This window comes from Dasypus novemcinctus, chromosome 10 (assembly GCF_030445035.2).
Source record: "Dasypus novemcinctus isolate mDasNov1 chromosome 10, mDasNov1.1.hap2, whole genome shotgun sequence".
NCBI lineage: Eukaryota > Metazoa > Chordata > Mammalia > Cingulata > Dasypodidae > Dasypus > Dasypus novemcinctus.
In genome coordinates this window covers 10,989,586-11,004,445 of record NC_080682.1, presented here as the reverse complement: position 1 = coordinate 11,004,445, position 14,860 = coordinate 10,989,586, and the positions used below count along the sequence as shown (strand labels likewise).

General features: G+C 43.0%; 2 protein-coding genes across 3 annotated transcripts in view; one reads left to right on the top strand and one right to left on the bottom strand.

The window, feature by feature from the left end:
• Nucleotides 1–2,256, bottom strand: part of ATL3 (atlastin GTPase 3) — a 71,849-nt gene extending 69,593 nt beyond the window's left edge. Inside the window, exons 1-2 of one of the 2 annotated variants that reach the window (XM_071217971.1) lie at nucleotides 1,742–2,005; nucleotides 849–948 (exon numbers count right to left, since the gene is read on the bottom strand). Coding sequence is in view for 1 of the 2 variants with exons in the window: in XM_058305272.1 (XP_058161255.1) it covers nucleotides 1,742–1,787 (46 nt within the window). In the remaining variant the exon portion in view is untranslated. Of the gene's footprint in view, nucleotides 1–848; nucleotides 949–1,741 lie in introns of both variants that reach the window. The other variant, XM_058305272.1, reaches the window with a different exon arrangement.
• Nucleotides 2,257–7,940: 5,684 nt separating this feature from the next.
• The window catches only part of RTN3 (reticulon 3), a 71,950-nt gene continuing 65,030 nt past the window's right edge, over nucleotides 7,941–14,860 (top strand). Inside the window, exon 1 of the mRNA XM_058305271.2 lies at nucleotides 7,941–8,337. Within this exon, the coding sequence (XP_058161254.1) occupies nucleotides 8,193–8,337 (145 nt within the window). The 5' untranslated portion in view covers nucleotides 7,941–8,192. The remainder of the gene's footprint in view (nucleotides 8,338–14,860) is intronic.

The following is a 14,860-nucleotide window of genomic DNA, read 5'->3' as shown; positions in this document are numbered from 1 at the left end:
AGCTGCAAAGGTAACTCTGGAAAATGTTTTAAAATTCAGACTACCTAAAATGTAGTTGTGTTATTTGAACACTTTCTCAATACGAAACAGAAGATGATAAAGAACTTTAACAGGCATATCTTTCACTACGGTAAATTCTAAGCCAGTTCTCAAAACAAATTCACATACCTTGGGTTCTCTTAGGAACTTCATGGGAATCTTAAAAGATTATGTAGCCAAACTGTTGATAATGGATACATTTGGAGAACTGGGGACTTGGAGACTATTTCTTGCTTCATGCAATTCTATATTACATCATTTTAATCAATGTAGGTATATTCTTTATTCTGATTGCTACCAAAAATGTGTGCTGCACCACAGAAAACCCATTCTTTTAAGTAGACCTTTTAAAAGGCATATTCTAAATAAACGTTATTTAGTGAAAACTAAGAAAATTGTTAGTACACACCATCGGTTATCCTCTATTAAGATAGTAAACAGTAGCTAGTCAAACATGTACTAGTGTGATGCTTCATGACGTGGAAATCTTGTTCATCTGTGTTTTTTTTCCTTTTCAGATGTTAAAGCAGCAATCCTAATTTGTACACTACAAGCCAGTTTCTGTAAGGCTGGAAAAAAGCACTGATTTAATCTCAGTGCTATCTTGCAATGTTGAATACTGGACACATGTTAGAATAACGACGTAGGCTATTTCTCAACTATGTTTCCTTAAAAGCAAGACAATGTGGAGTCGCACGGAATTTTTTCGTTTGTCCGGGGGAGGGGAAGGGACTCCTGTTTCGTTTCTTTCGGCCTCCCACAATACATTCCCACCAACTTCGTAGTCAAGTCTGAGGACTGAGATTTACCTACTAAAAGATTCTTCAAACACTGTTCTTCTTTTCTTTTAGATTTATTTCACAAGTGAAACTTCTGGCAATTTCAAATAGCGGACAGATTCCAAAGAGCCTGGTAAAATGAGAGACGAAGTCATTCATATCCACGAATTTTGGGTGACTCCCTTTTCGGTTTTTATTTAATACTTTCCCTACGCTTTATGTCTTCAAGAAAGCAAAAGATCAACGTGCTGTACTAAACGTACACAAAGGACGTACTGAAAACCGATGTAGGCCACATTCTTTTATCTCCTGTATGGAGACAGATGTGCGCTGAACGCCAAGTACCCTAACACTACTTGGTGCCAGGGCCTCAAGGTCGTTAGCATAAAAATAAAGCTTCCAACTCTAAGAAGCTTTCCAGCACTTCAATAAATGCTAAACAATAAAGCAGCTACCTTCCCGCTCCATGCCTGCCCGTTCAGGCCCCAATTTCCAGACCCGCGAGCTCGCGAAGCCACGAAGCGAGGAGCGGGCACCGGCGCCAGCGCCGGCTCTGCCCAGGGCGCGGCGCCGCCGAGAAGCCCCCGACGCCACCCCGGGGACCACCGGCCCCGGGCTCCGTCCCGCGCAGGCGCGGGGGACCCCGGGCGGGCAGCCGCAGTCCCGAGCTGCCCTGGCTGCCGCCCGACCCCGAGGGCGGCCGCTCCCGGCCGGAGGCTGAGGAAGGCGCCGCCCTGGCCCGTCGGGCCGAGCCCGGCGAGGAGCCCCGACACCGAAGTACGAGCCGAGGGACCCTGGCGAGGGGCGCGCGGTCCCAGCCCCGGGACGAGTAAGGGCGGCGGCGCGGGCGGTCTCCCAGGAGTTACGGCCGGGAGGGCGGGGGGCGGCCACGGAGAGGGTCCGGGGGAAAGTGGGCGCCTCACCTGCTCCTCCCGAGGCAGCCGCTACCGCTCGCTGAGGGGACAACATGGATCCTCCGCCTTCAGCAGAAGCAGCAGGGCGCAGAGGAGAGAGGCGGGCTGGGGCGGGAAACGGGCGGGGCCTGGGCTCTAGAAGCAACTGGGGAAAAGGAGGAGCGCGCCAGGCCGCCGGGGAGCCAGGGCACCGCGGCTTGACCGAGCCCAACCGGAGGCGGGAGGCCCCCGCGAGGGCGGGGCGGGCATCGCCGCCGCCCGACGCGTCTGCGCGTGCGCGAGCCCGCCGGGTGCGCCGCCGGCTACCCGGGGCGAGGCTCTGGTGGCGACGGTCCGTTGGGAATTGTAGTCCCGCGCTCTCTGCGCCCCGGGACGGCGCGCTCCTCTCGATGCTGGAGAAAGCAGAGAAGGGCGGGGCTTGGCGCGGCTCTCCGACGACTGAACTACAATTCCCAGCAGGCTATGCCGAGACGTGGCGGGAAGGGTCCTCAACCGCTAGTCTCGGGTTCCAGGCAGTAGCGTTTGGGGCTGTTTCGGTATTTAACTGGTGGGGCTCGCAGGTAGGCGGCACCCTGCTGTAAGGACCGGAGGGAGGTCTCAGTCCTGGATGACGTGAGTGGCACTGAATTTTTAATTATTTTGACTTCATAAGAAGAGGAGCTGATGACTTCCTGACCACCATCCCCAGCAGTCCATATTCCTGCCCCTGACCAAGCCTGATGGTTCCCCATCTCTGCTCTAAGAGGGCTCTGAAGAAATTCCAGCGAAACCCCAGCCACCGGCTTTGTCCAGCCCAAGCCACGACCGTGTTTTGTAAACCTCAGGTTTCCAGGGGCGTGTTTTGAAGGAGCTTTTGCAAGCACACTTTTGAACACCGTTCTCCAAAAATGCTTTTTATTCACCCTGTACATGTGATTGAGAAAACGTTAGTTGGCCACCTTTGAGCAATACTATTTTTTGGATTTGTTGGATGGGGGTGGCTTGGGCCTAAATAGCTGACAGAGCTTACTAAAGCATCCGCTCCCCCACCACCCATTTGGCATCACCATTGACTCACTCATTCGACAAATTATTCCACTACTTTTTGCCTCTTACTTGACTATTATAACCTACCCAGGAGCTCTATTCAGCTACCTCTAGACCTTGCCAAGCCCTTGAAATATTTTTTACTTCCTGAGTGATTAGGTCAAAAGTGAAGAAGTAAAGATAATTCTACCTAATTCTACCTAAAGAGGTCCTCCTTTAATTTCTGTACATCTGACCCTTCTGAATCTCCCCAAACTCTCAAGATTATTTGAATATCCTCCTCCTGGCTTTAAATTTAAACGTCTATATCAGATCTAGACCAACTTCAGCCAGCAAACAACTAGAAGTGAATATCAGGGCAAATGGTTAAAGGGGAGTCACAAGGTATGCAGAAGCCAGGACCTATAGGATGTGACACACATCCAGGGCATTATGTGGCATGCTCAGAAAGAGAAAGGAGGGGCCAAAGGTCAATGACTTACCACAACTGCAACACACTGTGTAAGAATTTAAAATTGCACACACACCTCAGGCTTCCCTATTTACCTTCCCTGCTTTACTTCTTATGTTTTACTTACTGTTTTGTTTGTGTCTTCCTACTTGAATGTAAGTTCCAAAAGGATAGGGATTTCTTTCTGTTTCGTTCACTGTTATATCCCCAGGCACCTCGAACATTGCCAGCTAGATAGTAGAGACTCAAATATCTGTTGAACGAATGAAGAAGCTATATGCTACACCTAACATGGTTCATTCAATTTCTTACTCCTGTAGTATTAAATACCTAACTTTTATTTTGAACAAAATGACCTATTCTATTTTGAGGACATTCAATCCATCCTGTTAGGAAGTGACCAGCAATATGGTGACATCATCAAGGTCAATGATAGCATTGCATCACCCTTCCCCATACCTGAGACAAGCTTTCCAGCATTTAGAACAACATGGTACAAATTATAGGTGGACTTAAGGATTAGTCACAGTTTAGGAAGCAAACCTTGTAAACAAGAATTGTGGTTTTTTTGTTGTTGCTCTTTTTTCTTCTCAAACACCCACGGACATCAAACAATGGACATTCAAAATGCTAAATACCTGATGATGCTTTGTCCAACCCAAGCATCATTTGTAAACCTCAAGTTTCCAAGGGTTTGTCCTGAAGGAGATTTTGCAAGCACACTTTTGAACCAACATTCTCCAAAAATGCTTTTATTCACACCTTACATGTGATTGAGAAAATGTTACTTGGCCACCCTTGAAGAATATTGTTTTTTGGATTTGTTGAGTTGGGGTGGCTTCGGGCTAAATAGATTAGAGCCTTTCTGCCTTAGCCATCTCACTCTGAATTGAATCACATAATGACTGGGAAGCTGAACCTTCTGTGTTGTTCAGAAGTAGGTGACATGTTTGAGTGATTAAGGCCATTGGCTTTGGGGTCTTACTGACCTGAGGTTGAATTCTGGCTCTAAAACTCACTGGCTGTGCAACCTTGGGCAAGTTACTTAACTTCTTTGAACCTGTTTCATCAGATGCAAACTGATTCAAAAAGTTGTGCTGATTAAGAGATATAAGTGATGTAAATGATAACAGGTACATGGTTAGTACTCAAAAACTGGTAATTATAGTCCTGGAAAAGCAAAACAAAGTCATAAACATTCAAGGCACTCAAGTATTTTATGAAATACAAAAATAGCAACTTATTTTCTGCAATAAACATTCACAGTGACTCAGGTTTCAAAGCTATCCAAAAATAGGGTACAAGTTCCGGGCCAGGCACGGTGCTGGGCAGTAATGCTGCAGCAATGCATAAAACACATTCCTGTCCTCCAGGGCTCATTGTCTGACGGGGTAAAGAGTCAAAAAATGATCACTCATTGTGACTGTGCTGGGGCACAGTTCAGCCATCTCTCCTATCTCCTACTTGCAGAATTGGCGTTTAAGCAATAGTCTGGGTACTCAGAAGGAATGGGCTGGAATACTGGCATCCCTGAACATCATTTAAAAATCTGTGCCTTGTTTTGCTTGTGTATAAAATAGGGAAACGAGGTGGCCTCGAAGCTGAGGTGGGAAATTAGCTGTGTAAATACCAGGTCTGTAAGGAAAAAGAGGCCTAGCATAGTCCTTCATCTGTGAGTTGCTCAGTGGAACTCCTGAGAAGTGGATGCTCCAGGGAATCCTTTAAAAACCCTTTCGAGGGAAACGGACTTTGGCCCAGTGGTTAGGGCGTCCGTCTACCATATGGGAGGTCCGCGGTTCAAACCCCGGGCCTCCTTGACCCGTGTGGAGCTGGCCATGCGCAGTGCTGATGCGCGCAAGGAGTGCCGTGCCACGCAAGGGTGTCCCCCGCGTGCAGGAGCCCCACGCGCAAGGAGTGCGCCCATGAGGAAAGCCGCCCAGCGTGAAAAGAAAGAGCAGCCTGCCCAGGAATGGCGCCGCCCACACTTCCTGTGCTGCTGACGACAACAGAAGCGGACAAAGGAAAAAGACGCAGCAAATAGATACCAAGAACAGACAACCAGGGGAGGGGGGGAAATTAAATAAATAAATAAATCTTTAAAAAAAAAAAAAAAACCCCTTTCCGAGCTGACCCCTGACCAAAACCTTTCACTGAATCCCCATTAGCACAAAGACAAAGCCTCAACTCCTTAGTGCAATATTAATGTTTCCCCACACTCTTGCCCCAACACGTTGTCCCCCTTTTATCTCCCTCTTGTCCTGTTAAGCCCTGGGCTCCAGCCAACCTGATCTGACCACACCCCAAACATCCTACATGTGTTCACACTTGTGAGCCTCCAGCCACCACATACTGCTGTGTAGTCTGTATGTACCAGTAAGGCAGCTGGTGAAAAGGTAGGGCAGGAGGGGATGGAAACCAGGCTCTGCCAGACAAGCCAGCATGTTACTGCATCTGCTGGGAGGAAGGGACACGTTTTTGAAAATCATCTGCCCAGAGGGGTGCTCTTTTTGTGTACTTGCACAAAAGCAGCCTCCGCTTTTGCTCCACACCATTCTCTCCTGCTTTTAATGACCTCCTTAACCATTCCAAACTCTGATCCATCTTTTAAGATTGAGCTTCTTCATAAAACTTTCCCAAGCCACTACAAGGGTCCATAGAGACCCTTCTTTTAAATTCATACCATTCACTCGCCACCTAATCATAGCACTGTGGTAGTGTTAGTTGGAGTTGTTTTTGGTTGCTATTTAATTTGTATGATTTAACTCTATATGAGTAACTTGTAAGCCCCAATTAGCTTGTAAGCTCATTGAAGACAGGCAACATATATTTTTCGAATCCCTCCAAGGAGCCCAGAATAGTGTTAAACTCACAGCATGTAGTAAACATTACTGGAACAAATTATATATACAAATATGCGAACCTCCCAAGCAGGCACCGGGTCTCGGGAAAGTTGACTGGTTCAGGAAGGAGCAGGAAGGAATAGATGCTTCAGCAATTGAATGTATCACAAAGACTTCTAAAAGATGGGAAGAGACCACATTCGTGTCTTTATTTTAACTTTTCTCTGTTTCTAGACACCATGGAAACAGGCTTCCTTGCCAGCCCAGGGCTCTAGACTCTAGCAATTGTAGTCAAGGGTAAGGGCCAGCACTATTCATTTCCTTAATTTATGCATTCATTAGAGTGGATGTAGAACTGGCTTGATTATCAGATGGGTTTGTATCTCCCTTTGCCATCTGAATGACAGCTTGCTGCATTTTCAGCTGATGCTGTAAGGTACCAGAGTAAGATATTTGCCACAAAATTATTTTGGGAAATTTTTTCTGTGCTTTTTTCAGAGTATTGCAAAGGCCAGGACTTTCTGTGTTTTGTTTATCCCTTCTCTGGTTTTTACCTAACCTTGAAAACTATCAGTGTGGATTTATGCTTTATTAATATGTATCCATAAAATTGAGTTAAGAAAAATCAAGCAATTTTACATAAGAAGAGAAAAAAACACACAAAGCACACACACACACAAAAACAACTATCAAGGGCAAGGGCAGACATAGTCCGCTGCCGGCTCTAGAAGATTTTCCGCGGTCAAATCACTTTTCCTCTCCTTGGCCACCTGACTCCGCCCGCACCCCCCCCCCCCCCCCCCCCCCCCCCCCCGTGAGCTTGCATCTTTTGCATCTTTACAGGATCTGCTGATTCTGCAATTATCCTTCAGGTCATTGATTGCTGCCTAAGCAATAACAAAGCCTATAGCTTTGAATCTTATTGTTTCTTGGATATATTCCTCTGTTTTAAAGCATTATGTACCTTTCAAATATTTTGACCAGATGTAGGGAGAAGGATTCAAATTCCGCAAGCCAACCAACCCAGGAGAAGGAAAAAATGAACAAAATCCAGCATGAGCTAGATGTCTGGTTTCAAATACATTTTCTGCTAAGGAGACTTTATAGGCTATGATTAAAATTCACTTACACATATTGTATGTCATAGTCTCAACTTCTAATACCTCATTTTAACGTTCCCCATAACCACAGCCAGGATATTTTTCTCTCCTGGCTCCTCTTTCCTTATCAACTCAGCTTTTTTCCCCTCAAAATATGTCCTCTCTGTTTGAGAGGTTATTTAGAGGAAAAGACACCCTTAAATCCTACAGTGAATCCCTCTCTAGAATAGTAACGATAAGAATAAGAAGCAGGTTCTGTGGCTGTGTTGCAATGTGACTGGAATGAGAAATCGTTTTTCACTCTGTACAGCATCTTCTCCCACCTACTAAATGAGAGTCCGTGGCTTCTGTGCCTCATGGTGATCTGATATTACGACACACGCCGATAAATTCATAAAACACCTTGCAGCGTAGGCCTACTTGACATTGGTTTTCCCTTTACATAGGAATCCCAAGCTGGACTCCACCTGACAAGACATCGACTCTGGAATTTATGGGAAAGATATTTTTGCGGCTAATGGAAGCCAAAAGAAACTTCCGTCATTCACAATACATAAAGAGTCGCCCCTAAAATACTTATAGAGAAACATGAGGAAACGCTGATCCACAGACAGCCCAGCCCGCTTCGGTCGCGGCAGTGGGCGGGGTTTGGCGCTTGGCCACGCCCCTTGCGTCGGTCCCCCGAAGTGTCGCGTCCCACCCCGGCAGATCGGGCGGGGCGCTGCGGGAGGCCAGTTTTGCCCCTCCTTCCCTGCGGGAGCGAGCAGGAACAGTTCTTGCGCCTGCGCCCTGCGCCGTAGGGCCCCTTGGCGCTACCACCTCCCGCCTCCGCGGCACGCTCGCGGGTCCTCTGTGCGCCTGCGCACTCGCGCTCCCGCCCTCCCGCTGGTCTCGGTTGAGTCAGTCAGTCAGTCCGAGTCTGTCCTCGGAGCTGGACGGGTGAAGGGGCTTCGGAGAGCCAGCTGCGGGACTATTTGAACTCCCTTCCCTCTCTCCCGCCCCACATCTCTCTTCATCCCTTTCCCGTCCTTGCTCGCGCAGCCATGGCGGAGCCGTCGGCGGCCACTCAGTCCCCGTCCGTCTCCTCGTCGTCCTCCGGGGCCGAGTCCTCGGCGCCCAGCGGCGGCGGCGGGAGCGCAGGAGCCTGCCCCGCCCTGGGGGCGAAGAGCTGCGGCTCCTCCTGTGCGGGTGAGACCCTGGGCGACCCCCGCCTGCGGGAGGGTGGGCGAGCGGAGGCCGGGGAGGCCTTAGAGCGGGAGGCCGTGGAGGGGTCTGAGGGGAAAGGCAAGGTACCTTCGGCTACTAGTGGATTCTACCCCGGGGTGAGCGTTTGGAAAATGGGCAGGGGGGGGAGGGGAACCTGAGGTCGTGCAGGCGGTGAGGAAATAACGGGGTGTGTGGAAAACAGGTTGGGGGCGGGGAGATAGCCTAGAGTGGGCGTTAACGCCAAGACCTGGCAGGTGGGGAAAAACACCCGCAGCGGGGAGGGTGGGATTAAATGGAGAAATGCTAGAAGCGTAAAATGAACCGTGCTCCCAGGGCGAAAGAGCAAATCACAAAACGGGAGTGATTTTGTGGAAAAGAATTAGACAGACTGAATAGGGTAGGAAGAGGATTAGGGCAGATCGGTTGCAAGAGAAATAATTAGGTACGATTTTGAGGCAGATGGTGGCGAAAGAGTTGCAGTGCAGATTTACGGACAGGTGTTATAATCGGACATTCAGGGTAGTCTTCGATTCTTTTTTTCTTTTGGTCGTCTTTGGGTGGTTGAAGGAGTTCAGTGGAAACATTGTAACCTGTTTCTTTACTGTTTTCATCTACGTTTAACATAAAGTACGATTTTTCTGAGGCTCCAAGGTAAGAGGAAGCGTGATGAGAATAGCTCAGGGAATATTTGGGAAGGAGCTGCCCATGGTCCGTCCAAGATGGATCCGGGGCCGCATCGGCAACACACAGCCTGCTCTTCACTGGCGCTGCGTGAGGGTGGGAGCTTGCAATCAGCTGCTTAATATTCTAGAAGATAATAGATAGGGAGTAGTGTCAAGCCATCGGTGTGTTTTGATCTCATATTTTCTTTGGGCTGTCATTGAATGCAGTGTAACAAAAGAGGATGTTTACTGCAGAATGAAGGGAGGGAGGAGAAAATTCAGACAAAGCAGGGACTGGTTGAACCCCCTTTTCTTCCCGTCCCTTTGAAAGACGAGAGAAGCTGCAGGCCGCTTTTAGTTTCCATTGTATAGGCGTCTGCCCGCTGGTGGGAGCTGGCTGGCAAGCTCCCCTCGTGCAAATATCTGCAGTGCAGATGCCTTCTAGAAGAACAAAAATGCATCATGGGCAGGTGGTGGTTCTTAAAGGCACTGAGCCTTTGTATTTAAAAAAAAAAAAAAAAAAAAAAAGCTTGTTGTCAAAGAAAGATCCAGAGATCAGGAGAGAGTTCAGCTAATTTTGCCCTCTAGTTATGTCAAATGATTTGAGAGGTTTTTAAATGCTTCCTTGTCTCCTTTGCCAGAATCTTGAGCTGATCCTCCTAAAGAACAGAAAATTTCTGATCTTAGCTTTAAATATATTCTCTGTGGCTAATATAGGATTTCCACCTGTTTAAGTGTTTTGGTACCCTGTTGTATTTTCCATTGTGGCTATGCTCTGTAGAAACAGAGGAAGCTTCTGCAGGTTAAGATTAGCTGTCTTGAAGGAATGAGGCAGCAGATTTGGAACCCTTGTTCCCTTTAAGCCACCAGCGTTTCTCCTCCAAATTTTTGTGTTCTGGGCAAAGGTCCAGATGAACAGCAGCTTCCCTATAACTTAGCAACTTGGCATTTGGCTTTAGTCCCTTGTCACTGGTTACTGTTTGGCCTTTGTGTATACCTTTTGATTTTTCTTAATTTTCAATTTTATTTCAGACCTTAGTTTTAGGAATAGGCCCTCTATGTTCAAGATTAGACAAATGGTTAAGTGTTGAAGTCATTCAAGTTAGCCAGCATTGAAATATAGTCCTAACATTCGCAGCCAAATGATGAAATCATTTGAAAATCAGCTTCTTTTTTTCTTTAGTGTAATGTTACAAACAAAATGCCTCCTTTAATAGGCCAATAGACACCCCACCACCACCACCATGCAGATTAAATTGGAAATAAAAATTTAATGACATAACATATATTTCCATTTTGCTTGTATTGTCACAACTTTTTATTTATGGTTGCATTTACCTTGCTTTATTTATTTAGTTCTTATTTTTGCACTCCTTTTTATGATGTTGGAAAAGACCCTGAAATTATGTTTGCAGTAACAGTGGGATTAACATTCTGATATGTTGTTCTAATTACATGGGTTTACATTACATTTTCCTAATGCTCTTAAATGATTCCACATTTATATGTCGTTTCTTAGTAAAATTTTATTATGGAATTTTATTTCTTAGGTCAGCTGTAGGGACTTTGATTGCCACCACTGACACTTAGAACAGTGCCTGATATATAGTAGTACTTGGAAAGTATTTGTTAAATGAATCATCAAACATGCAAGCTGGAAAGGAGCACCTGAAATAGGAAATAGATGGAAGCTCTATCTTAAACCCTTCTCCAGTACATATGTGTATTAATGTCTACAAACTTAATAAAATTTTGATAGACCCAATGCAAGATCCTCATTTGTCATTACCTTGCCTTAAGATACTGCAGTGTATCAGTATCATTTAATTGCAGAAGCTCTTCCTCCTTGCAAAATTATTTCTCCATCTCACAAAGAAAATGGCTAAGGTTTCTGAATGGTGAAAATAAGATGAAATTTGTTATTCCAAAATTTAACTCATTTAGAAGAAAAGCTAGATCTACCTTGGTGGTATAAAAAAATATCTAAGTGTTACTGTCAGCCTTCAGTTTCACATTCTTTCACCAAGCTTCTCTTTTTGAGGTAGAGACTTCAATAATTAAGTGGTGGCTTGGTGTCTTGCAGGAAAGTTTTGTCTTAACTGACCTGTCTAGTAATGAATTTTAGAAATATTAGTTCCTGCATAAAGGGAATGCGTGATTGTACTCTTTGGTTCAGTTGGTCAGCTACTGGTGCAGCCAACAGTGTAGTACTCTTAGAGAAGCAGGCCAGGGGCCAGGATGGCTTCCCAGATTTCTGCCTTTGAAGAAAACAGAAGACTTTGGCAGGAATTTGAGATTGAGGTACAAAGAGACTTAAATAATTAGTGTTCTTTTCAGAATGGGAGTTGCCTTGACTAGACATCAGGTCTATTGTCTGAACTTTAAAGGTACTTTAATATCTTACTGTTTACATAACTATTTCAAATTCTAAAACTTGTCAGAGACTGCTCTTTTTTACTGTCATGAAAATCGGGATGCCAAATAAAGTTACATTTATCTTATCTGTTCATGGACAACTGCTCAGAGCAAAACAACTTGGGTAATTTTTAAAGTTTTTGTTTTAAGTATCTCTTTTCCTCACTCATGAAACTTAGATGTTCTATGCACTTTTTTTTTTTTTAATTTTTTCTATGCACTTTTATGGCATTCTTTTGTGCACTTTTTTCCTAGTGTGTCAATCAAATGACTATGTAATTCACATTTTCAATCTTAATAAAAAGGAATCTGACCACCTGTTCAACACTGACATCTGTTTATTATAGTCATGTCAGATTATCAGTGGCAACATAACTTGACGATAATCAGCACAGACTTGAGCCCCAGACACTTAGATTCCAATTTTGCCTCTGTTTCTTTTTTTTTTTTTGATGGCAACAGTTTTAAGCAGTCTTTCATTTTGCAAAACAAACTACACATGTATATATAATACAATATATCCTTCTGAATACTTTCAATTATACAGTGTGTATACATAAATATAAAATTTGTTTTTATTAAAGATGATAATATTTAAAATGAAAAAACTTTCAACTCAGGAATAAAATAACCACCCCAAAACTAAATTAGACTTTGACTATGCATTATGTCTTTTTTTCTCTTTAATTTTTTTAAATGTTACATTCAAAAAATATAAGAGGTCCTCATATACCCCACACCCCCTCATATACCCTCCACCTCCTGTTTCTTAATAATTGTGTGAACTTGTGCAAATTCAGCTTGAGGCTTAGGTTCCTTAACTTTAAAATGGGGGTGATACTAGTACCTACCTCTAAGTTGGTATGAAAATTAAATGAAATAACACGTAAAGGTCTTAGCACAGTGCCTTGCCCATTGTAAGTGCTTAGTAAATAATACTACCATTAATGTGAAGAAACAAAATACAGATTGGCAGTGTGACCTAGTAAATTTGCTTTGTGCTATAAAAACCTGACTTTTTTTTTCTTTTTAAAATATTTTTTATTAAATTGTCTTTTTTTAAAGATACATAAATCACAGAAAATGTTACATTAAAAAATATGAGGTTCCCACATGCCCCACCCCCCACTCCTCCCACATCAACAACCTGCCTCATCATTGTGGCACATTCACTGCATTTGGTGAATACATTTTGGAGCACTGCTGCACCACATGGATAATAGTTTACATTGCAGTTTACACTCTCCCCCAGTCCATTCAGTGGGTTATGGCAAGAGATACAATCTGACTTTTTTTATATAACAATACCCAATATTTGATACTTTCATTTGTAGATTACAGACTACTTGCACATAGATACAAAAGAGCAGGTTGAATTACTAGTAAGAACTATCCCCTTCACAGTAAAAGATTTTTATACCTTTTTTTTATTCCCAAAAGTTAGTCTGCTGTTTCAACTTTAGACCCCTCACATCTGAAGCCTGCCATCCCTTCCACTCAGCAGGTCTGTTAAAGAGGTAGAATATCCAAGCTATCTCAGAGATGGCTTGTCATGATTCATCAGTATGCTTAAATTTTCCCACACCATTCTGACCATAATAAATGACGCTCCTGTGAGTGGAAGGAAGAATACAGGAGACAGCAAGAATGGTCAGGGCAGTATGTCTATAAATGTTCTTTGAGTTGGATTATTTTTATTCTCCAGGAATAAAAAATTCCTTTCAATGCTCTTTTCTTTCAGAGTCAAATTCATAAGTAATTTAACCACTCTGGTCAGATTAAACAACCAGTCTCCATATATTTAACAGACTTGACTTAATCCTAAATTGAAATCTTGTAGAGGATTGTTAATGAAGTTACTGGTAAGGGTATCAGTGTTTTCATTATTATGTTAGAGATGGTCTGAAAACAAAATGACACTAATATTGTTTTTATTGTATTCTGTCAGTAGAGAAATTATATAATAGTCTCGATTTAGAAGTCACCTGTCTAATCCTGTGCATGTTTGAAGCACTTGTAAAATCAAGTTTGGTCATGAAGGAATTGGTGACACATCATTGAAGGGAGAAGGGAAAGTTAAGTTTTCTAATTTCATAAGAGCCAAGAGGTGTTTGTTCTGTAGAATTTATCATTTATTAATTATGAGCAACATTACAAAGACTCTAAATAAGTAGATTTGTAATATAAATAATTATGCTTGTTTGTTGTGTGTACTTTTCTTATAGTTTATGTTCAGTTTTATTGTTAATGAATTAGCCACCTAAATAATATATACTTATGCAAAATATGTCAATTTGGTAGCAAAACTTTTTATAGATGAAAATTACCAGGTTGATGCTCTGTTTATATTAGCTCAAAAGTTACCCAGGAAACTGACTTACCATTTATTCTGTTCATTTATAGCAATTACTGACTCTGGAATTATTTTGAATCATTGAGTATGTTAAAGATATTTTGAAAGAAGTAATATATCAGGATTGCTTGTGATTGCATCATTAAAGTCTTTTACTTCGTATCTGTGACTTATGTAAGATATGTTATTGCAACTTCAGAGAGAACAGCCTCTTTATTGTAGGGTTTGCGGTTCCATTTTCCTTTTTGGGGGAGGGGCAGTAAGTTGTCACCAAGTGACCCCATTCTTTTTAAATTTCAAAGAAATATTCTTACCTATCTAATCATCTGATTCATTTTACCCAGTAAGTGCATCATTATAACCTAACAAAGAGAGGAAATTAGAGCTTTTTGACATGTTCTTTGGCAGATTAGCTAGGTTGTATATCCTGAAGGGCATTCTAGAAAACTTTTTTTTTTTTTAAGCAAAAGTAATATAGACTCCCTTTCGACCTGTTACTTGAAAGCATTTCAGTAATAAGCATGTCTTCATTTACAATTGAGATAGAAATAATTGATTTTTATAATATGTTAAAATTGTGTATTGCTTTATGGTTTAAGTTGTGTCTGTACATTAACTTAACAAATATCAGAGTATAAATTAAAGCTTTTTGCTAGATGCTATATAGAAAGATAAATAAAACATAGATCATCCCTCAGGAGGCTATATTCATTTGGAGAAAGACTTGTGTTAAACTTACCAGAATTCTTTACTATCCATGAGGTAACCAGGTAGCTATATAAACTGCTTTTTATTACCAGTGAGGAACCAGGCTCAGACAGTTGAGTGATATGCCAAAATTTCATGGCTGTGGAACTGAGGGTAGGGATAGAACCAAGAAATTAAGGACCTATTTCAGTTCTCTTTCCAGTATACACACTTGCCTCTCTTTAACTTTTTAACTGTGTAAGCCCTTTTTTAATAGGTGCTTGCAGTTTGTTGACTTTTTTAAAAAAATCAAGTTGTAAACTTTTATTTAAAGACAAGATTCTTAAAAAATCTCAACTTGACCAGATATGAAACAATTTAAAAACCT